This window comes from Balaenoptera musculus, chromosome 2 (genome assembly GCF_009873245.2).
Source record: "Balaenoptera musculus isolate JJ_BM4_2016_0621 chromosome 2, mBalMus1.pri.v3, whole genome shotgun sequence".
NCBI lineage: Eukaryota > Metazoa > Chordata > Mammalia > Artiodactyla > Balaenopteridae > Balaenoptera > Balaenoptera musculus.
Genome location: NC_045786.1, coordinates 175,190,892 through 175,212,949, shown reverse-complemented (window position 1 = coordinate 175,212,949; position 22,058 = coordinate 175,190,892). Strand labels below are relative to the sequence as shown.

The 22,058-nt window shown below is 68.3% G+C and overlaps 1 protein-coding gene across 10 annotated transcripts in view; it reads right to left on the bottom strand.

Annotated features, from left to right (window-relative positions):
• Positions 1-1,869: 1,869 nt before the first annotated feature.
• Positions 1,870-22,058, bottom strand: part of CEP170B (centrosomal protein 170B) — a 27,172-nt gene continuing 6,983 nt past the window's right edge. For 3 of the 10 annotated variants that reach the window (XM_036841961.1, XM_036841962.1, XM_036841960.1), the window contains exons 3-19: positions 17,789-17,878; positions 16,258-16,336; positions 15,358-15,416; positions 14,080-14,218; positions 13,356-13,460; positions 12,724-13,206; positions 11,757-12,481; positions 11,504-11,674; positions 10,949-11,039; positions 9,082-10,797; positions 7,591-7,867; positions 5,279-5,438; positions 4,890-5,033; positions 4,687-4,775; positions 4,138-4,231; positions 3,943-3,994; positions 1,870-3,729 (exon numbers count right to left, since the gene is read on the bottom strand). In XM_036841961.1, coding sequence (XP_036697856.1) covers positions 3,494-3,729; positions 3,943-3,994; positions 4,138-4,231; positions 4,687-4,775; positions 4,890-5,033; positions 5,279-5,438; positions 7,591-7,867; positions 9,082-10,797; positions 10,949-11,039; positions 11,504-11,674; positions 11,757-12,481; positions 12,724-13,206; positions 13,356-13,460; positions 14,080-14,218; positions 15,358-15,416; positions 16,258-16,336; positions 17,789-17,878 — 4,710 coding nt within the window. In that variant the 3' untranslated portion in view covers positions 1,870-3,493. Of the gene's footprint in view, positions 3,730-3,942; positions 3,995-4,137; positions 4,232-4,686; positions 4,776-4,889; positions 5,034-5,278; positions 5,489-7,590; positions 7,868-9,081; positions 10,798-10,948; positions 11,040-11,503; positions 11,675-11,756; positions 12,482-12,723; positions 13,207-13,355; positions 13,461-14,079; positions 14,219-15,357; positions 15,417-16,257; positions 16,337-17,788; positions 17,879-22,058 lie in introns of those variants that run through there. The other 7 variants (XM_036841963.1, XM_036841964.1, XM_036841965.1 and 4 more) reach the window with 7 other exon arrangements.

The following is a 22,058-nucleotide window of genomic DNA, read 5'->3' as shown; positions in this document are numbered from 1 at the left end:
CTGCGGGAAGCGGGGGTGAGGCAGGGCAGGCAGGCTTAGGATGGGCCAGTTATGCTTGAAGGGCACCCCACCCCAGAAGCTGGTGTTCACTGTGAGTGTGCCGAGCGTATAGTTTTGAAGCTGTGTGAGGACTCCAGGTACCCCGGCGAGTCTTCATTTGCTTAGCGATGGCTAATAGGCCCTCAGGTGGCTGATGAAGCATCAACTGACAGATAGTGAAATGTGGCTACTACCCTCCCTGACGCCTGTTTTCTAGCGCATCTGGCCCGGCAGTACCCGCCTGAGCTTGCCTGTCTGCAAGTCTGTGGGGACCTACAGGACAGGGTGCTGTGTTCCTCCTTCACTTGTGTGTTTTAACCCATTTTCCACTATGTTCCACATATACCAGGCAGGGCCTAAGGCTTTCTGTTCGGCTTCCTCTACACAAGAGAGTTTTGGGGGGTTTTTTGTTGGGTTTTTTTTTTCTTTTCATCCAAAGCTGGGGCAGAGACAGACAGGTTTCTTCAAGTTTGAAGGCAGGTGGATTTTTGCCTTTCTATCCTGACACAGAGAGTGTAGGCCCTACAGATGTCCCAGATTCGTGTAGCACCCCCAGCTTGGGTGGACCTGTGGCCTGGGCCGGAGGTCATCAAACTACAGCCTTGGGCCAAACCCAGCGGAGTACGACCCTTGGCGTTCATCTCATCACAGCAAACCTCCCCTGAAAACAAACTCAGTGGAGGTCTTTTGGAAAATGATCAAGGAGGGAAACATGGAAATCCAGGAGGCAAAGTAGAACACCAAAGGTCCATGCAGGGAAAGGGCAAATGGACTTTAAAACCAACAGCTGACTCTGGGGTTTACAATGTGTGCGAGGACAGAGCTCTGTGGGGACAGAGCAGGGGAGGGGACAGAGCAGGCGTGGGGACAGAGAAGGGGAGGGGACAGAGGTCTGGGGACAGAGCAGGAGAGGGGCAGAGCAGAAAAGGGAACAGAGCAGGCCTGCGGACAGAGCAGTCGCGTGGACAGAGCAGGCGAGGGGACAGAGCAGTCGCGTGGACAGAACAGGCGAGGGGACAGAGCAGTCGCGTGGACAGAACAGGCGAGGGGACAGAGCAGTCGCGTGGACAGAGCAGGCGAGGGGACAGAGCAGTCGCGTGGACAGAGCAGGCGAGGGGACAGAGCAGTCGCGTGGACAGAGCAGGCGAGGGGACAGAGCAGTCGCGTGGACAGGGCAGGCGAGGGGACAGAGCAGTCGTTGGGACAGGGCAGGCAAGGGGGCAGAGCTGGCGTGGGGACCTGCTTGGGTACAAGTGACTCCCGCGCAGCTGGCCAAGTGACCTGCGAGCAGGCTCCGGGGTGGCTTTGCCTCGAGGACGCTTGCTCCTGCTGCCTTGTCCCTCTTGCTTCTGGGTCCGCCCTGTAGCAGGAGGTGGGGGACAATATCGCCCCTGGGCTGGAGGGACTGAGTGGTGTGACGTCACCCCAGAGCGGGGGAGGCCTCAGACCCCTCTGAAGCCATAAAAAGGGAGAAGGAATCGGGAGCAGCTGGGCCCCGGCACACAGGGCCTGCGCCCCTCCTGTGCTACGTCTACACGGGATGACCTACCTTACAGGGTGCTCTTGGACGCTGCGTCACTGAACGGCTTGAATAAAATAACTTTTCTCTCTTTGAGGAGCAAACCTCCGGAAAGTTCCCTGCTTTGCTTTCTTGCCTAGGTCTCCCCCTGGTGGCAGCACGTCTGCATCGCACCGTCCCTGGTCTTGGGGGTCAAATGGGATTTTCCAGCCCAGGAAGGGAGACCCCTAGGCTGAGCCCCCAGGGGTGGCAGGGAGCCCCCTCCCCACCCCAAACACCACCACTGGAGAAATGAGGCCAAGGCGACAAACGCCGGGATGTTGCCACGATAGAAGAATGATTTATTAGAACAAATTCCATGACAAATCATATAAAATAACCATTTTCTGAGACATCCATAAGACCACCTGAGGACAAAATGCACAGAGGTGCCTCCAAGAAGCCAGACAAATAAGTTACCAATCCCAAGGCGAAGGCTGGAGGGGGGAGGAGCATGAATTTGTGAATAAAAAAAACTGTACGGCGATCACCGCGGGGGGTGCGGATGGAAGTGTGGTGGACGGACGGCCACTGCTCGTGCCTGGGGGACAGGCTGTGGGCAGCTGTGCGGAGCATGCGGGGCGGGGCACCAGGACTCGCACCTCCTCCGTGTGCACACAGCAGGCTCGCGGACGGGGCCGGCCGCGGACCCCACTGCCACTCACACACGTACACATCGGGGAGGGGGCGCAGGGCCCGGGCATGGGGCCCCACGTCAGCTAAATGTAAACACGGACACACGCGTCACCCACCGCGGCCCCAGACCCGCGCCCGCTGGCCTCTGGTCCAGCCTCGGTGACCCCGCCCCCCGCAGTCGGCCCTGTCCCGCAATCAACATCAGCGCAGGTGCCAGGCAGGGTGTGGGGCACCCCAGCCCCACCTGCCGCAGCCAGTGGGCTCTTTGGCTTCGAGGCTGCGGAAACATCAGCCCCCAGGAGGGGGCTGGGCTCTGCTCGCCTGGCACGTTCCCAGCTGAAAGAATCCTGAGAAATAAAACTGTTCCTGGGGGGCTGTCCCTACCCCCCCCCCAACAGGACCTGGAGCACAGAGGCCTGTGAGGCACCCAATTAATGCCCACAGAGTCCGCAGGACAGCGGGGAGGGGAGCGGGGGGAGGGCACGTTGTCCAGGGAGCTTCTGAAGCCCGGTTTTTGGCCGCTTTGGTTAATCGCTCCCCTCCATCTGGCCCAGAACCATCGGAAGCCAGGTGCCGGGCTCGTGTCGGGGGCTGAGCCTGGGCTCGTGTGAGCGCAGGCGTGCCTGGTTTGTGCATGTGCCTGTGTGCACAGCGCCCGGCCCACGTGCTCAGTGAGTTTGGCAGTTGTGTTGGCACCAAAGGCTCGAAGCGGTGGGGTTCCTGCCACAAGTGTTTCCACGGGCTGCGTCCCCGCCCCGGGCCACCGGACTCTGGGGCGGCTGGGAGCTGCCATCGCCCTGCCCAGCCCGCACTCTGCCGCTTCAAGTCCCGGGGCGTCACGAGGCGTCCCCCCACCACCCTGCTCTGTGTTTGGCACTGAAAGACCGCATCGCCCAGTCTGCTCCCCCCACCTGGTCCCGGCCAGCACAGAGGGGCAGGGCGGGTACGCACGCATCCCCCAGACCACGAGGCAGAGCGGGACCCTCCAGGCCGGGGAGCCTGCTGCAATGGCACAAACTACTCCTTCCTTGAAAGCTAACGACAAAGTAACAGCGATGGAGAGGAGGCTGGGCACACGCCCGGACACTGGCCCGTGGCATCGGCCACAGCGGGAGCTAGGCCAGGAGGCCAGTGGGGCGGGGGGGGGGCACTGGGAGCTGAGGAGGGGGCCTGGGCACCCACGGGGTTATGGCACGTGTGGGAGTCTTTGTGGTGAACCGTCCAGGCCCAGGGTGCGGGGAGGCCGCCCGGCCCCACCACCTAGATCAGGAACCGCTCTGTGTCGGGGAGGAAGGAGGGAAGGAAGGAGGGGTCCGGGAGGCCGGGGGTCCCGCGGTTTGCCCGTTGCGGGAAGCTCCTCGCTGGCAGGGCCGAGGTGGGGGAGGACGGACTCTGGGAGGCCGGCCGGCCTCTCCCGAGCTGGGCCGAGCCCACAGAACCCCGGTTTCCGGTCAGCAGGTCGAGGTTCCCACTGGGGTCCACAATGGCGTTGATGACTGGGGGGGTGGGGAGGGTCAGGCCGGCCGGAGGGTCCTGCCCTGCCTCCCGTGCCCACCCGGAGGCCTCCCGGCCGGTTAGCTGTGGGTGTGAGCCAGGCTCCACCAAGGCCCCCGCCAGCCCTCCCACCACCTGCGCCCCACCCCCCCGCACGGCCAGAGGCACCAGTGCAGCCCCCCCCCCCCCCCCCGCCGGGTCTTGGCCACACCCACCTTCCAGCTGCTTCTGCACTCGCCTCAGTTCCTTCAGGATGGAGCTGATTTCCTGGAGGCGGACGGGGAAGAGGCCAATGGAGCAGGACCACCCAGCGCTCGCCTCTCCCTGGGGTTCCGGGGGCAGGAGTTGGGGTCCCAGGCTCAGGCAGCTCCCCCGAGTCTCCCTGCAGCCGGGGCAGAGGGGCCCCTCACCTTGTTGGACGTCTTCAGGATGGGCACCTCGTTCTCCGCGTTGATCCTGGCCTCCAGGTCCTCCCAGGCTCGCCCTGTGTTCTGAAAGAGGATCCTGTGCCCCGAGGGGCGGGGGTGGGAACAGGCAGAGGACAGTCACCAAGAGACCCAGACATGGCGCCCTCCCAAGCCACCCCTCCAGTCACGGGGAGGTCCATGCCACCCCCTCCTGGGCACAAGGGCAAACTGAGGCCTGGAGCAGGACCTGGGCAGGCCGGTACCAGTGTCCTGTCTCTGGGCCTAATGTGGGGAGGGCTGGGAGGAAGGAGGGGGCAGAGAGGGAGGGGCGGGTCATCCTGGGGGCTCTGGCCCTCCCAGGCCCAGGGTCTGGTTGCCAAACCGCGCGCGCGTGTGTGTGTGTGCGCGTGCACACGTGGCACAGTCCTGGCGCACAGGTACTTGTCTGTACCCGTGTCAGGGCCTCGGGCTGGGTGTCCGCTAAGCAGCGGTGGCTCCCCGGCCCGTCCCCCAGGGGCTCTCACTGGCCAGCGGGCACGCGGGCCGACTCACTTCATCTTCTCAGCGAGGTGCTCCGTGTTCTCGCGGATGGCCTGGGACAGCTGGGACACGGGGTTCAGCATCAGGTTATCGAAGATCACCTGCGAGGACCTGGCATCAGCCCGGCGCCTGGACGCCCCAGGAAGCCCTGTGCCCTCCACGCCCTGATGCGGCCCAGAGCCCAGAGCGAGCTCTCTGCGGGGAGGGGCGCCTGCCTCCTCACGGTTCCGAGGCCGCGTCTTGCCGGCCAGGGGGTCCTCACAGCGGTCGTTCATGTTCTGGTCCAGGTCCTGAGAGCGCAGGGAGCCGGGCGGCACCTTCTGGAAGTTGAGGCTGGCCTCGGGGATGCGCTGCACCAGCTGCAGAGGTGGGGGAGCAGGGGCGTGGCCTGTGTGACGGGGCGGCCGCCAGGAGGTGGACAGAGCAGACGCCACCCGGCCGCTCGGGGTCCCTGGGCGCCCCGCCCTCGTGGAGCAGGTGCCGGGCCCGCGCTCTCAGGGTGACCGGTGGGGGACGGTGCTGGGCACGGGGTGCGGCCCCGGGGAGGGCTCACAGCCACGGCCCCCCAGCTGAGCGCGCCGGGGGCTGCCGAGGGCAGGCTCACCTCCTCGCGGGCGGAGATGGTGGAGGCGGGGGTGCCGGGCGCACTGGCGCGAGAGGGGCTGCGGGCAGGCCCCGGGCAGCCCGGCGAGTCGCCGTCGCCGGCCACATCGTGGATCTCGCGGGCCAGGGTGGCCACGTCCTTCACCAGCGTCTGGCTCAGCCTGCAGCGGCAGGAGAGAAGGCAGGTCCTGCGGGGTCCTCCTGGGCCTGGCTTCAGTGCAGGGAAGTGTGGGGACAGGAGCCAGACGGGACATGATGTCATCCCCCCACAGGCAGAAACCCCCCCGCCCCGCCCAGGTGGGGAGGGACTCCCTCCCAGGAGGCAGCCACTGGGCCAGGGGTACACAGCCTCCAGCCCGGCCCAAACTACACCCAAACAGCCACCAGCAGTGCCAGAGGAACTCCCAATGGGCGCCTCAGCGCCCGACCCCCTGAAGGTGGGGGGGGGGGGCTGGGGCGGGGCCCTGGGAGGAAGGGTGGGCAGAGACACCCACAGGCTCCTGGCCACACCCACTGCTCCTCCGGCCACCAGGGCCACACGAGCCCCGCTCCACAGGCAGGGAGACGGAGGCCGAGTCACTGCCAAGGGTCAGAGCCAGGCAGGCCCGGAGGCCAGGGACTCTCCACAGGGCAGGGAGGCCAAGCCTGCAGCCCCAGAGACAGCCTAGACTTCCGCCCCCTCCGCCCTGACGACGGTAACACACGCTTCCCTGAGAGGCTCCCGGGCCACCCAGGAAAGGACACAGGCCAGCTGGGGACCAGCTCCCTGCCCCCGACTGCCCGTGAAGCCCCAGGGCTGGAGCCAAAAGCCTCCGTCGCCCGCCCTCGGAGCACCTCAGCCCCACGGCCGGTGCGCTCTGCGCTACTCACTCCAGCCCTTGGCCAGGCTCAGGGCGGGGGGGCGGGCTCCGGCCTCTGGCTCCCTCAGCCCTCCAGCGCCTGCAGTCACTCCAGGGGCGGGACCCCAGGACCCACCGAGGACCAAGGCCCAGGTCTCCGCACGCAGCTGTCCCAGCTCTGCTCAGGGCGCCCCCCAGCCGGCCCTCGTGCCCGTCCGCTCTCGGCAGCAACTACAGCCCCTCCCGACAGGTGCTGGGCACAGCTGGAGAAATCCCCCTGGCTGGCCTCTGCCTCCTACCAAGGGCTGCCCCAGGCCCCCTCAAGATAGGGGTCCCCGACTTGCTCCCACCCTTCCGACATCAAAAAACACAGAAGGACCCCCTTCGAACTGCTGGTGACCCGTGCCCCTGCCCCCCGTGCCTGCCCCCAGCCAGCCCCGCCCTCCGCTCCCTCTGTCCTCCGCACCTTGCTCGCTGGTGTGTTCAAGCTCGCCCACTCGGGAAGCCCCCGGGGGCCCCCACTTCCCCTTCCTCTCCCCTCCACCTCCACCCCCTTCCCCTCACCCAGGTGCGGCGCCCCCCTCCAGAACCCCACACCCTGTCTCCTTGGCCGACCCCTCGGCCCCCCCGCAAGCATCACTCTGCACAGGCAACTTCCCTCCAACCACCCCCCAGGTGTCCCGAGAGCTCTGTCCCCAGCCCTCTTCTCTTCATGCTCTGCACGTCCTCACACGGCCCACAGCCTCGGTCACCGTCTTCGTGCTGATGACGCCCACACCTCCATCCCCGACGTGGGCCACTGCCCTAGGAGCCACCTGCCCCCGCTCACCTCCCTCCAGGTGCCTCACGGGCTCAAGCTCAGCATCCTTGGCACCAAAACTCACCACTCACCAGCCCCAGCCGTTCACCTCCTGCCCTCTCCACAAGCCCTGCACGGCCAAGCCATCACAGCACCGACCACTGCTCAGCGAAAGACCACTCTCTTTCCCTGCCACCTCTGCACCATCCTTTTCAGCGCCTGACCTGGAGGCGATGCTTCCACTGAATGACTGCATGAAGGACCTCATCTTTAATAAAAATCTCGGAGAAGACCTTCCTGTACCAGAGGTTCCCCCACCCTTCTGGGCAGATCTGCATCCATCCATCCAACCACCCACTGCCCATCCATCCATTCATCACGCACTCAACCATCCAACATCCATCCACCCAACTGTCCATCATCCATCCACCCAACCACCCATCGTCCATCCATCCATCCACCCAACCACCCACTGCCCATCCAACTGCCCATCCACCCAACCGTCCAGCATCTATCTATCCACCCAACCATCATCCACCCATCCACCCATCCACCCATCTATCCATCCCCCGACAAGCATTTCCCAAGCCCTTTTAGGAACTAAACCCCTAGCCCAGTCCCAAGGAGAGGCGCCCTGTGGATCAACAGCTTGTGCTGTCAACTGGCACCACTCACCTGGCAATCTCAGCAATCTCGGCTGTCTGCACGATGAAACCATAAGGGTCGGGCTCTTCTTCCTCGTCATCTGTGTCCCGGAGGCCAGGGGTCCGGGGTCGGGCCCGGCCAGAGCTGCCAGCCCGTGGGGTCTGCGTGGCTGTTGAGGCATGGGGGCGTGCGTGTTTGGGAGAGCCGTGGTGGGAGCCATACTCCTCCTCGGATGTGGACGTGCAATCCGAGCCCTGCTGCCGGCGACGCACGTCTCGGGTGAGTGAATTGGTTCCAAAAGCAAGAACAGAACAAAGCAGCCCTCAGCACCTGCGGCAGCCCTGGGCCCCTCCAGGCAAGGGCCCGGTGCTGCAGGGCGAGCTGTGTTGCGGCTGGCACCCCCGCACCCAGACGCCCTTTGGCTGAAGCGCCAGCAGCTGCTGGGCTCCGGGGACTGCAAGGCCACCGCGAGCCCAGAAGCACGTGCACAGACGGGCAGCCTGGCGTGTCCATGGGCCCTCGTGGAGCAGCCCAGGGTCGTGGCTGGTTGGCAGTGGCCGGGACCACGTTCCGGGGGAGGGGTCTGTGCCCATCAGGCGGGAACCAGCACCCTCGGTTAGGGTTAGGGAACTGGGAATTGGTGCCTGCAGACACCCGGGTGGGGGTAAACCCCTCCACGTGGATCAGCCATGGCCCTGGGCTGGGCCGTACACGTGGCCGCACACAGCCCGTGGTCAGGACCCAGCTCACCCACCGCAGCCCCTCCCTGTACCTGCCCGGCCTCAGTCCCGACTCCTCGCCCACCCCTGCGCTGAGCCCCTGTGGCGGCCGCAAACGTGCACAGTACAAGGAAGGGGGCGGCAGGGGGTTCCCACCAAGCAGGTGTGGCCCTCACCCCTCGGCCATGGGGCAGATGCCACCTTGGCCCCCTGCAGCCCTGGCGGGCAGGGAGGGGCCCACACTCCAAGGCCGTGGGTGCGGGAGGGGTTGGGGGTCGGGGCAGGCGTGGAAGCAGCGGCACGGGGCTGGGCCAGCAGTGCTGACACCTGAGACCAATTCATTCAGAGGACGGGTCAGTCCCCCCGCGGGGCGAGCCTGGCTGCTGGGAGGCCCACGTCCACCCCGGCAGGAGCCGGCTCCGGTGCCACGGCAGCCGTCCCTCCCTGCTGCACACGCGGGGTCCGCAACTCCAGGAAGGACCAGGCCCAGCCCTCCGCCTGCAGTCACCCAGGCCTGCTTGCGAGTCAGAGGCAGTCCCTCCAGGCTGGAGACGGTCGGGGTTTTCTGCGCTCACACCAGGACCGCCTGGGGGCTGCAGGAGGCCCGCCACCCGTGCACACCCGGGTGCACGTGTATGTGTGTGTGTGGTGGGGAGAGAAACACCCGCCGATGGGAAAAGGGGCTCCTCCAGGGCCAGGACTGGGGGCCCCGCAGCTGGTGCACGGCCGACGCACGGGAATCTGCAGACACGCCGCCCGTGCCGACCAGACCCGGGGCCACCCTCCCGCTCCCAGCACTCACTGGGTGAGGAGTATCGGGCGCTGCCCGGGCGGGCCCTGCTGAAGGGCTGGCGGGGGACCGTGGTGGTGCTGGTGGCCTTCCTGGCGGTGGCCCGAGCCTCGGCCATGGCGGGCTTGCGACCGGCGCAGTACAACTCGACGCTGCGGCCGGAGAAGCCGGCGCGGGTGGGGGCCACCTCCGAGTCGCTGGGCCCTGTGAAGGAGCCGGCCCGCTTCCGGGGCATCGCCAGGATGTCCAGGCGTGACAGCTTCTTGGCCTGCTCGGCAGCCGGCTGCCCCGCCAGCTCCGGGTTGGCCGCGGGCCCCCGTTCGCCATCTGCGGCCTCTGTGTCTGAGGCATCCCCCAGCCGGGCCCGCCTCAGCCGGGAGGCCCGCGTGGGCCGTGGGGTGGACAAGCTGTTGGAGCGGGTCAGCGCCTGCTGCACCTTCTGGACGCCGGCTGAGCCGCGGCCCTGTTCTTCCCGGGCAACAGGGGACGGCGGTGGGGCCGTGGGTTTCCGGCGAGGCCCCCGCTGCCCTGCCCCCATGGCCCCGGAGGTCTCGTGGTCAGAAGTGACTGTGTCCACACCGGGCAGGTGGGCAAGGCTGGAGCCTCGTTCCTCATCGGGCCAGTCCAGGGACCCTCGGGGCCCGTGGCCACGCCGTGTGGCCAGGCGCCTTGCCGGCTCTCCGCGGCCCCCGTCCGCTGGGCCCAGCGGGCGACGCTGCTTCTCTGAGAGGCGCTCGCGGGCGCTGCTCAGGCCGACACCCCCCAGGTCCTGCGCTGCCGGCGGGGACGGCAGCTTCTCCTTCTGCAGCCCCGTGGGCTGCGGGCTGGGCCCGTTCTTACCGCTGAGCAGACTGACGGTGCTGGCCGTGTCCACGTCGGAGTCCCCGGACAGGGAGTCCTCCGGCGGCCCAGGGGCGCCACCCAGCTCACCCTCCGGCTCCTCCACGGACTTGGAGAGCAGTCTGGCCTCCAGGGCGGCCAGCGCCGTCTCCGTCTCCTTGAGGATCAGGTGGGTGTCCTGAGCGCGCAGGTCCATGCGTGAGGCCCGGGCCGCGGCCAGGTCCTGCAGGAGGGGATGGCTGCTGACGGACGGCAGCTGGCCAGGAGCTGCGGGGCCGCTGGCCGGCTCCTTGGTGAAGCTCTCCTGCCGGACGAAAGCCGGGGCCTCCTTGGGGGGGGCCGGGGCGGGGCCCTCAGGCTCCGGGGACCGCCCTGTCCGCAGCTGGATGACCATCCTCCCGCTGGTGCTGACGTACACGCTGTCCCGCGTCAGGGGGCTGGGCTGGGCTGCCCGCCCTGGGCCCTCCGCCTGCCCTGGAGCCACAGTCGCTTTCCTGGGGAAGGCCGCCTCCCCGTTCTGGTCCCCAACGAAGAAAGAGGTGGGGGCCGGCTCCCCAGGGGCCCTCGGTGAGCGCCGGCCCCTCGTCCACGCCAGTCCCTCCTGGGGGCTCCCGCGTCTTTCTTCCTGCAGGCCCCCGCCTGGCTCAGGGCCCCGCCCTCCGTCCGACCCACTGGCGTCACTGAGGCTGTCGGGCTCCAGGTCTTCCTGTCCCAAGAGGAGGCCGGCCTGCTCGCTGCCCAGCTCCGGAGGCCCCGGCCCGCTCCTCCTGGTGGCCTCGGGGCCGGCGGGGCTGTCCGCCCTGTCGCTGGGCAGCTGTGGGAGCAGTCGTCGCTGGCGCACAGGCAGGGCCCCCTCCAGCTCTCTGGCTCTGCGCCCGGGGCCGTCGTCTGGAAGACACGGGGGCTGGTTAGAGGGAGCGCTGCCCGCGGGCCCACACGAGGAGCTGGCCCTCCCCCGGGCACAGTGACGTGCGCGCCCCTCTGCCTAGTTGGTGGCCTCAGGCTACCCCCTCCCTGCTGCGGCACTGGAGCCACTTACCTGACAGGCCTGGGTCCGAGTAGCTGTCGGCCAGACTGGCCCAGCGGGACACCCACTTCTGACCCCCGGGGGAGCCCGGTACTGGGAGGCCCTACGGAGAGGAGGGCAGGAGCGTGTCCACGGCAGGGAGAGACAGGAGCCCCACGGGGAGGCGCTGGGGGCAGGAGGGGGCGAGGCAACCCCCTCCAACACCTGGCCCCCACACCATCCCCACGCCTGCCACCTGCCCCCAAGAGAAGAAGCCAGAGAGCCCCCGTGGCCTCACCTGGCTTGCGGGACCCTCACATAACCAGCCACGTCTCAGCCCGGCTGAGTGGCTTGGAGATCAGCGGTCCCCACACCCCAGACGCAGCCAAGCCCCGCCCGTGGGCACATATACCCGGGCACCCTTGATCCCTCTGCACAGGTGGGCACCAGGGCCCGGAGCCCACAGCTCGGGCATGACCAGACCCTCCGAGTGCACGCAGGAGGCAGTGACCGGGGCCCCGGCCCAGACGCTGTCCTCTCCCTGCCCAGTCCCTCCCCAGGGAGGTGTCTGGACTCAGTCCCACACACCTGGAGCTCCACCTGGGGGGTCCCGCCCACTGGCCGGGAGGCAAACTCCTGCAGCAAGGCCATCCGCTGGGCCACTCCGTCACCAGGCTCGTCTCTGTGCCCTCTGATAACTGGACGGAAGGTGGCCGAGGACGCTCTGGAGAGTTCAGGGGACCCCCGTACCCCAAAGACCTGCCAGGAGGGACAGCCGGGCAGCAGGTCAGAGCCCATGCCCGAGGCCGGACTCCCAGGCCTCCTGCGCCAACACGGGTACCTGGTCAATCATCTTGCGGGCCTCCTCCACCTCCTGGTCCTGCGCCTCCGTCTCGATGGTGTAGGTCCCTGCGTCACTGAGGCTGTCGTCCTCCTCCTGTTTGCGTGCCTTCGTCACTTGGGGGTCAGCAGGGGGTGGCGGTGGGGGCGAGGGGGCCACGGGGCTGGCCCCGCGGGGTAGCGGCGGGGTGGGCAGCGGCGGGGGGGTCTTCTCGGGGCCTGACCGGGCAGCCGGGGAGCCATCCCGCAGGCAGTGGGCCATGAAGTCCTGGGCCAGGCGGGAGCGGCGCCCCACGCTGCCGAAAGGGCGAGCAGGGGCCCGGGCGGCGGGCGAGGGGCTGCCCAGCCGCTCCTCCGTCTTCTCCCGCTTGAGCGAGCCGGCCCGCTGCGGCCCCGAGCTGCTGCCCGTCCCCCGGGCCGAGGACGGGGCGGGGGCGGCCGGGCGGTCCCTGTCGGCTGGCCCAGGGCCGCGGCGCCTGTCGGGCCTGGGGTCCCCGGGTGGCGTGTGCGTGAAGGACTGAGAGCGCTTCTTGCGCGGCGTGTCCTCATCGAAGAACTCGATGACGAAGGCCTGCTGGCTGTGCAGCAGCTCCTGGGGGTCCCGCTTGAGCTGCCTCTGTAGCCGCACCTGCTCCCCGCCGGCCTCCGAGGGGACCCCAGCTGCCCCGGCCGCCTTGGCCATGGGGTCCTCCGAGTCGCTCTGCGTGCCGTCCTCGTGCTTGTGGCCTGGAGGGGGCGGGGGCCCAACTCATCAGGCCGAGGGAAAGGAAACGCCCGGGGGTCGACACACAACCACCGCTGTCGCGTGGTCGGGGACACACTGCCCCGCCGTGAACCCAGCACACGTGGCCCAGAGGAGCAACAGGACCACACTGGACGGCCCCCGATGGGGCAGGCGGCTCTCGGGCAATGTAAACGGACCAGGGGGACGAGGCCGCTGAGGCGAGGGCAGGCAGCCGCGCACTCACCCTTCAGGGTGCGCGTGTGCACCGGCAGGTCGCTCTTGGTGCTGTGCCGGTCGTCGGCGGGGCCGGCCCGGTGCAGCAGGCTGGGGTCGTTCTGCACCAGCCAGTCGGCCACCTTGGTCTCCGCAGAGACCACCTCGATGGGTGTGGGCTCCTTGCCAGGGGGCCGGCGCTGGCGCAGAGAGAACTTGGTGACGTGGTCCTTGATCTTCACCTTGCCGGGGCTGCAGTCGTCAAACTCGATGGTGAAGCAGGCGTGGCTCTGCACCACGGGGGCCACCCCGCCCCCGCCCGCCTCCGCATCCCTGGTGGGCGCCTCGTGTGCCGGCACCTCTGGGGCCCGCGGCGGGGGGGCCTCCTTGGTGGGGATCTCGAAGTAGCTGGGCTCCCGGCGGAACGGGTAGCCCTGCGGCTCCGCGGGGGCCCGGAAGGCGGCCGGCGTCCCCACGAGGTCACTGTCCCGCTGAGCCAGCTCCTTGGGCCGCTCTGTGGGGAAACACGTGCTCAGGCCAGGCACGTGCTCACGGGTGGCAGCCTCACCCCACCCACCTCCGCGAGGACCATCAGCTCCGTCTCTCCCGCCCACGGCCCCGCCGAGAGGGCACCTCCAGAGCAGGCTGCCCTCCAGGACTTACCCGTGTCGGGCTCGTCCTGGCGCCGTTCCTCGGGCGGGCTGCTACCATCGTCCTCACCCCACCAGGAGGGCTGCCCGTACAGGGGTGTGCGGTAGGCCGCCGCCTCTGCAGAGGGAGAGTTTGACCCTGGGTCCCTGGGGCCCCAACACAGACAGAGGCGGAGACCCGGAGCCGGGGAAGATGCTGGGGTCTGCAGGGGGCCCCGGCACCACCTCCCAGCTCGGAGCTGCAGCTGCCCAGAACCTTGGCCAGCCACCCTGAGCCCCATTTCTGCAACCCTGGCGGGTGACAACGGCAGTGACAACCTCCCCAGGGGGCGGCTGTTCCAGGGGAGGCTCGTCCCTGGGGTGGCACTGTCCTCAGCATTCCGGTCCTGGGGCAGGCAATCCCTTGAGCCCAGCCTGGGTCCTCCGCCCCCAGGGCCTGCCCCACAGCAGCGAGCCCCACCCAGGGCTGGTCTCTGCCTCAGGGCCCTGTTAAGTGGTTCGGGCCACTAATAGGTGACCTGGGGGCTGAGAGCCACTGCAGTCTGACTGAACCACATGGGGCAGGGGTGCGGGAGTGCACAGTGAGTGTGGCTACAGGGGTGCAGGAATGCAGACACACGTGCTGGGGGGCCGTGCGGGGAGGGGAACGTGTGTATGTCAGGGTGCGGGGGTGAAAGGTCAGCTCCTGGATGAGGTGGATCAAGGCCCCTCCCGCACCCCCCTGCACACCATCCTACCTGGCCCCGGCCTCCGGTCCCCCCTCTCCGGTCTGGGGCTCGCGGCCTCGCAGTAAGGCGCCTGCTCCGGCACGGCCTCGCCCCTCTTGGGCGCCGGGCTCGTGGCGCTCACCTGCAGCTGGCTGGTGTACTTCTCGTGCTGTGGGCAGCGGCCGGGGTGAGGGGCGGGGGCTGCCTCGGGAGGACGCCCCCGCCCAGGGCACCTGCCTGGCCGCTCCTCGGCCCCACAGCGGCATGAGGTCTCCCTCACGACCCCCGCGGAGCAGACAGCCCAAGACCTGCCCGCGTCACGAGGCTCGAAGCTGGGGGTCCGCACCCAAGGCTGGGGGCGTCCTCAGGTCCACAAGCTTCCAGGAGGGAGTGGACAGCAGCCGTCGGAGGGGAGGCTGCCACCCACAGGCCCCTCCAGAGGGAGGGGTGGGACAGCCCTCAGGAGCAGTGGGGGCGGGGAGCAGCAGCCTGTCCGCGCTTGCGTGTGTGCGCGTGCACGTGTGCGTGTGTACGTGTGTGTGCGTGTGTGCGCATGTGGGCACGCACGTGTGCGTGTGTGCACGCCGGGCCCCAGCTGGCTGAGCTCGATGGTCATCGGCGCCGGGCTCACACCGGCCCGGCCCCTCACTGGCCGTGTGACTCCAGGCAGGCCACCCACGCTCCCTGTGCTGCCCACGGTTACTTTGGAAGATGGGACTAAGCCTCCCCCCAACCCCCCGCCATGGGGCTCCTGGGTGAGGCTCTGGGCAGGGTCCCCCGAGTCTGCTCCATGACTCCTGCACAACCGAGCAAGGGGGAAGGAGAGGCTCCACCTGCCGTGAGCCGACACTGGGACCTTCGAGCCCCAGCTGAAGGAAGGGTGCTCGAGGGTGCCCCTCGCCCAGGACCTCCCACGAGGCCGTCCCCTAAGCTGCCCCCCCGCTCGCCTCCGGCCTGCTCCTGGCCACCCCCACCCATGGTACCCAAGATGCCGGGTGGGCCCTCCCTCCCCCCCTCCCCCCCTCCCCCCCTCCCCCCCTCCCGCTGGGCAAAGCAGCCTCCTCTGGGGCTCCAGCCACGCCCGCAGTCTGTGGCTGCATCAGCGGGGGGTGGGGCGGGGCGGGGGGGCATGACTATCTTCCCCACCTGCCAGACTGGGCCATCCGGCAGGGCAGGCCAAACCAGGCTGACTCACGGCACCATATCGGGCCAGGGCGGCCCAGAGGCCTGGGGGAGATGGGCAGTGGGAAGTGGAGGGCTGTGGGGACACAGGGATGCAGGGGCCCCAGGCCCAGCACCAGCACTGACCCTGAGCGCCTCCTCAGGGACGCGGTGCTGCACCCGCTCCAGCACGTACATGTTGGAATGTGACAGCGCGTTAAGGAGAACAGGAAGCAGGAAGAGGCCGGGGCCCTCGGAACGGAGTCTTCTGCTCCCAGGCGCGGTGGATGAAGAGGGAACGCGGGGTGGGGGCAGGGCTGGTGCAGATGCCTGCAAGCTTGCCCCCCGACGCGTGTGCACTGGCCACGCGTCCACACCGCAGGGACAGCCTGCAGGCCGTGCTGTCCCCGGTCAGGGGACAGGACAGAGGCTGCTCCAGGTCACCGCACACATGTGCCCTAGGTCCGCGGGGATGCTCTCCACCCCACTTTCAGCCCAGGAACCCAGCGGGGCCCCAGAGGCCATGCCACATGCATCCAGCTCCAGCTCCCATCCCAGACCACCCCTCAGCCCTGGGCCTCCTGAGGCTTCAGGGGTGGGGAGGGCCTCAGCCAGCCGCTGGGTCCACACCCGCCAGCGGGTGTGCCCAGGTGAACGCGGATGGAGGAGAGGATGCATTCCTGCCACATGTACGGGTCCCCGGCTGCCCAGGGCGGAGGCATGGCCCCCACTCACCCACGTCCTGAGCACAGAAAGCCATGCCTGGGCGGCCCCCAGAAACACCAGGACTCCGGGTCCCAGGAAAGTTCTCCCGTTCCCCGGGTCCTGTGTGAGCTCAGCCCAGAGGGCGGGCAGAAGGTGTCCGTGGCTGGGGCCTTGGCTGGGGGGCAGGTGGCAGGGGCTGGAGTTCAGGCCGGAGCCTGGCCCGGGCTTCACCCTCTTGCCTCTAACCCCCTGAGGCCCCCACCCATTTCCGGCATAACAGGGCGACTGAGGCCCTGGGGACAGAGGGAGAGGCCAGGAGGGGTGAGCGCCCCGGAAGGATATCGTAGCCGAATCGGATGACATCGCTGAGCTTCAGCGTGACGTATTTCTGGTCCGGGATGCGCACGTCGTTCACGAATGTCTGCGGAGTAGGCAGGTGGCGGAGATGACTCTGGAGCCCCCAGAAGCGGATCACCAGGCCCTCCTGTGCTGCCGCCCTCCCAGCAGGGGCGCACCAGCCTCACAGCCCAACGGGACCACAGGACAGATGGCCGCAGGAGGACCGGCCGAGGGGGCCGAGGCGCCAGACCCCACCCAGCACCCAGGGACCCTGACACAGCCCCTCAAGCACAGAACCCGTGGACACCCCTGTGAGACGGCCCCGTCTCTCATCCACACAGAGCCTCATGCCGGCCCCAGCCCCCAAAGCCCTCGGGAGCGCCGAGGCACACCCACAGGGTGGCCCCGGGGCAAGGCCGGTCAGACTGTGCGGCCCATTCAGGCAGGGATGCTTCATCCGATGGGGTGCTGAGGGAGGAGGGGCTCAGGGGGCAGATCCCAGCAGAGCCTGAGACCCTCGGCGGGGGGCACTCTGAGGGAGACCGGGGGGTGGCACGCAGCACTTGCTGGAGTGCTCACATGGCAGAGGCAGGGCCAGCCTGAGGCTGCTGCGGGACCCCCAGCTCAGGATGCAGGGGACCAGACTTCACAGGCTGGGAGGGAGGGAGGAAGGGCCCTCCTCAGCTGGTATACGGGGGTGGAGGCTGGTGGTTTGTTTTCTTACTGAAACAGCCTCGCAGGGCAGGAGACCAAACACAGAAAGAACAAGGCACCCAGACAGATGTTGGACCTTGGAGAGAGCCCCTCCCTGTCCCTCCCGCCCTGTCTCCACCTGAACCCCTCTCTGCTCCTGCAGCCAGGGACTTCCTCTTGGTCACCTCCTTGTCCCTGTTGCCCCCAACTCACAAAAGAGCTCACATATACCCCTTAGGACAGGATACCCCAGCACAGCCCTATCCATCACAGGAGCCCCATTTCCCAGCCTGCAGGAGGTCCCAATGCCTCCCCTGCCCACCTGAGGGCCCACTTTCCTCCTCACCCAGCAGGCAGCCCCACCTCCCAGAGGCCCTACCCAGTGGGAGCCCTCCCAAGGAGGCCACCAGGGCAGGAGGTCCTGGTGGGAGCCAGGTGGGGACAAAGCAGAGGGGTGGGGCCATGATGAGGGGGCAGAGCCAGGGTGAGGATGGACCTGGGGTGGTGCCAGCACTGAGGGAGGGGTCATGAATGGGGGTGGGGTCGTCACAGGGGGAGGGTCATGGAGGGGGTGTGGCCATGGGGGGCCCAGCTGGAGTGGGGAACCAATGCAGAGGGGTGTGGCCATGAGGGGGTGGTGCCAGCACTGTGGGAGGGGTCATGGAGGGGGTGGGGCCAGCACAGGGGGCGGGTCCTGGAGAGGGGCAGGGGGTGGGGCCACGATGAGGGGTGGAGCCAGGGTGTGGGCAGAACTGGGCTGGGAAGAGGGGCGGGGCCAGCACAGGGGGCGGGTCCTGGAGAGGGGCAGGGGGCGGGGCCAGCACAAAGGCCCTGCACTCACCCCATTGAGGCTGCCCAGGTCCTTGACCCAGTGCTCGTCCCTGTCGTGGTCGTAGTTGATGACAGCATGTTGCTTGTCCACACTGCGGGACTGGGGAGACACAGAAACCCTCGGGCGGCCGTCCGGGCCAGGCGGCCCAGGAGGCGGAGGCACCCCGCAGAAGGCCCCATTCCCCACTCTCCAACCCTCCCACACCCGACCACAATACCACCACCAGGCCCCTGGCCACGCAGCCCACGAGGTCCCACCCACGCCTCCACACCTCAAGCGCGTGTGCCCCAGAAAGCCCAACCAGGCCTGACCCGGCCAGCCGTCCTGGCCACGGAGCAGGCCGCGGGGTTCCTCCTGCCCCAGCCTGCCACCCGGGCCCCTCCCGTTGTGATCAGCCCTCCAAGGCACCGGGAGGCCAGCGCCCCCTGCCATCCCAGCCACTGCTCCCGGGTCAGCGTGGGAGGGGCTGGGAACGCTCGGAAGATCTGGGACACGCTGTTCACTCCCAAGGGCAGGGCAGGCTGGCCGGGGGCGGCAGGATCAAAGGGCTATGGACGCTCAGGGAGAGCCCGCCCCCGCCCAGCCTGGCCCACAGCGCACACCTCTCGGAGTGACGGACACGTGCACACACGCGTGACGTGCCTCAGGCCCCACTGCCTCTGCTCGCGTGCACAGGCTCACGCGTCCTGAGCACACCCTCCACCCAGATGCCACAAGCGCGTGAACACATGCAGGTAGCTCCGCCCCGAGCACTGCCAGCTCTGCCCTGGCCACCAGCCGACCCAGGACCCCTCCCCAAGGACCGTCACCCAGCTCCCTCACACAGTCAAGCTGGAGGGCCACAGCCCCTCCACTCCAGGGACACAGAGGCAGGGACAGGGCCACAGGGTCACATTCTGCTGGATCAGGCACCGCCAGCACGAGCTGCCTTGCCCAGCCAGGGGGCCGGCGGTCTTGACACAGAGCACATCACCACCGCCCAGCCCGCTGCCCACACCTCATTGCTGGAGGTCCCGTGTGTCCGGGTGGCAGCTGCATCCCTCCCCCACCACCTGAGGAGCCCAGGCCTGGGGCAGCCCCAGGAAACACCGGCAGGACCGGCCAACCACGGGGTGCTGGGGCCCAGCCCTGGGCAGATGACAGTACCTGCCCGGCAGGGCTCCCATGAGACACCCAGGACCCCCACTTCCAGAGTATGTCACGGGAACGACGAGACCCACACACTCACTTCCCACCGCCTGGGACAGGACGGCCGGCCCTTGGGAGGGTACCCCAGCACCTGAGTCCCTGCATCACCACCCTCCAGGCTTCTCAGCTCTCCCAGGTGAGTGCCCGGACCCCTTCCCCCAGCCAGCGGCCACCTCCACGGAGCCACTTTCTCTCTGATTCTCTCCACCTACCCAGCCCCTCCGGCACCATCCAGAAATGGCCAGTTTCGGGGGGGGGGGTGCCCAACACCCTCCCCCGAGGACTGGAGCTCCCAGGGCTGGGCCTCCCTCACCCAGACACAGGAGCGCACAGCAGGGTGGGGTGGGGTGGACGTGGGCTCTGGCCCAGCCCCGCCCCCACCCAAGGTCACGCCGCTTGGCCGAGGTGCCAGGGCAGGGCCTCGCAAGGAGACTGCAGCAGGCAGGGCTCTGAGGCTCCAGCCTCTCCTGGGCTCAGAGGCCTGAGGTGGCTGGCTTAGTGCACAATGCTGCTGCTGCAGCGGGGGCCCAGCAGGGCCTGCAGGCCCACACCTCACGCTGCCACGGACCCTGGGTCCTCCAGAAGGGAGCAGGGGTGCAGGGGAGGTTTCAAGGGGGGGCGCAGAGTCTGCGGGGCCAGCCGGGGCCTCCTGGACACAGAGGCCAGCCCGGAGCCGCCTGCCCCAGCACCATCCCCGTGGGCCAGGGGAAGCACGGGCCTCCCTCCCCGGGAAGCCCCCAGGGCTGATCCTGGCGGGGCTCCAGTGCCAACTCACCTGCCTCCCAAAGCAACGGGTCTCTGGCGAGGAGAGTATGACCTTGAGACCCCCTGCCCCGCGCCCCCGGCCTCATCTCTTGCCCCGTCCCGAATTCCTCAAAGTCAGCACCCACAGCTATACAGCTCTGGGCCACCCTGGCCGCAGCCTGTGCCCCGGACGTGGGCACCACCTCCTCCACTGGACTCCCCCACTGGTCCCCGAGGCAGCCCCGCCCACTGGCCTGGCCCAGGCAGGGGTGGGGGCAGGGCACGCTGGGGGGCCCCACAAGCCCTCCTCTGGGCCTCGGTCTCCCGGCTGCAGGTGCTGGCAGAGCTTCCCCAGGACCCAGTCCCCGGGCGGCCTAGACAAGGACCAGCAGCTGTCCCAGGGGCCTGCGTGCTTGGGCTCGCCCCACCTCAGGCCAGGGAGCTGCCCCGCTGGGTGGCCCCGTGGGTCAGGCATTCCTTAGAGTCCAGCCTGGCAGCTGGGAGGCCTGGGGCTCACTGAGGGGCTGGGGGCTCCCCTCCTCCTGCGCCCCCTCCGTGCCCAGCCACCTGCCCACCTCAGCCCTGCCCAACACCTGGATGCCACTGGGGCCGGACTCTGCCCTCCACGTGGCTGGGTATCGGGCTCCCGGGGACCGCGGGCCTGAGAGGCGCTGCTGGTGCCTGCGCACCGGGACGCGGCGGGACGGGGCTCTGCTCGGCCTGAGGCAGACGTGGAGGACGACAGCGGGCGGGCACGCTGTGCCTCAGGCTTGGCCGCTACCTTTGCCGAGGGGTAGCCCCCTAGAGGGGCTTCTGGGCCGACCTTTCCGGCCTGAACACCTCCCCCCCCCCCAAGCTTCAGACCCCCAACTCAAGCCCAGCCCGGCCAAACCCAATTCCTCCTCCCTGCCCGCCTGGCCCTTCAGCCTCCCCGAGGAAGGCCGCCAACCAAGCGCCCACCCGGCTGCTCCGGCCACACCCCCTCAGCCCCAGGCAGTGACCCCCGCTGGCCTTCCTGGTCAGCACCCCTCAATCTGCCCCCCGCCTGCATCCCCGCAGCCCTCCCCAGACCTCCCTCTCGCCGCTCTGCCCCCGCCTGCCTGCTGGCCAGACGCTTTGCCTCTGCAGGTGCCACGCCCTCTCCTGGGCCACGCTCTCCCGGTGCCCACCTTCCCTTTCCCAGCAAGACGCCCCACCCTGCCCCACCCCCGCTCAGCCCTGGGCTCCCCAACGCTTGTACCCAGAGCCTGGGCTGCCCCACCCCCTCCCCAGACGGCGGGGAGCGCCAGGACCCCTGAGCACAGGCAGGGAGGGTCCCGCATCCAGAGACCTCCCTCCCTCCCGGCCCGAGGCAGACCCCACCCCCGCCCCAAGTCCAGGTGCCCAGAGGCTGGAAGCCCATGCCAGAGGGGGAGGTGGTCCCTTGGCCCAGGCAGGACTCAAGACTTAAGAGGACACAAAGCAGGCCACGTGGCAAATGGAGTGAATGGGGCACAGACGTGTAAAATAGCCTTAAGAGGCTCCAAATACACGGAGTTTTGGAAAAGGACCTAATTGTTTGTAGTCACTTTAAAATGGAATAAAGATGTGCTTCCAAAATTTGGGTCTGACGCCCTCCATGGGTGAAAGCCCCGCCCAGGTTCTGGCAGCGGCCCAAACCCCAGGCTCTGGGCACACCCTCCTGCCAGCTCACGCCCAGCGCCACCCCAGCGGGGCCACAGCGCCCATGGCCTGTGTTTGTGCAGGGGGATCCCGAGCTGGGTCTCTCGGGCCGTGGTTTCCGGGTAAGGATGCGTGCAGATGAATCCCAGCTGTCACCCGTCCCACGTGGCAAACCAGGCGAAGGCAGAGAAGACACCTTGCCACAAACACGCACAGGCTCTCTCTCTCACACACACACAGACATGTACAACATCCACACACGTGTGCACACATGCACATGTGCGCATACGTGTTTGTGTGCGCACATGTGTGCACAGACGTGTGCCGACGCACAGGTACTCGCCCGTGCACATCCACACACGTACATACACATGCACCCTGCACCAGAGCCCAGGGACACAGGGGCAGGAACCACAGCAGGCAGCCTGGGCTCGGGCACCAGGCAGACCTGGGCCTGTGTCCCCGCTCACGTCCTCACTGGCCCAGCTTGTGCCAGGCTCGCCCTGGGGGTCAGGACCCTGGCGAGCGGGTGGCCCGGCTGAAGAGCATGGCAGCACGAGGCCAGGCTGGCGACTCTGCCGCTGGGACACAGCGCCCCTGCCCCCGCCCCTCCGAGGTCCACACGTGGGCACTCCTGCCTGGGTTGTGGTACAGCCTCCTGGACGGCCCCTCTTCCCCAGCCTCG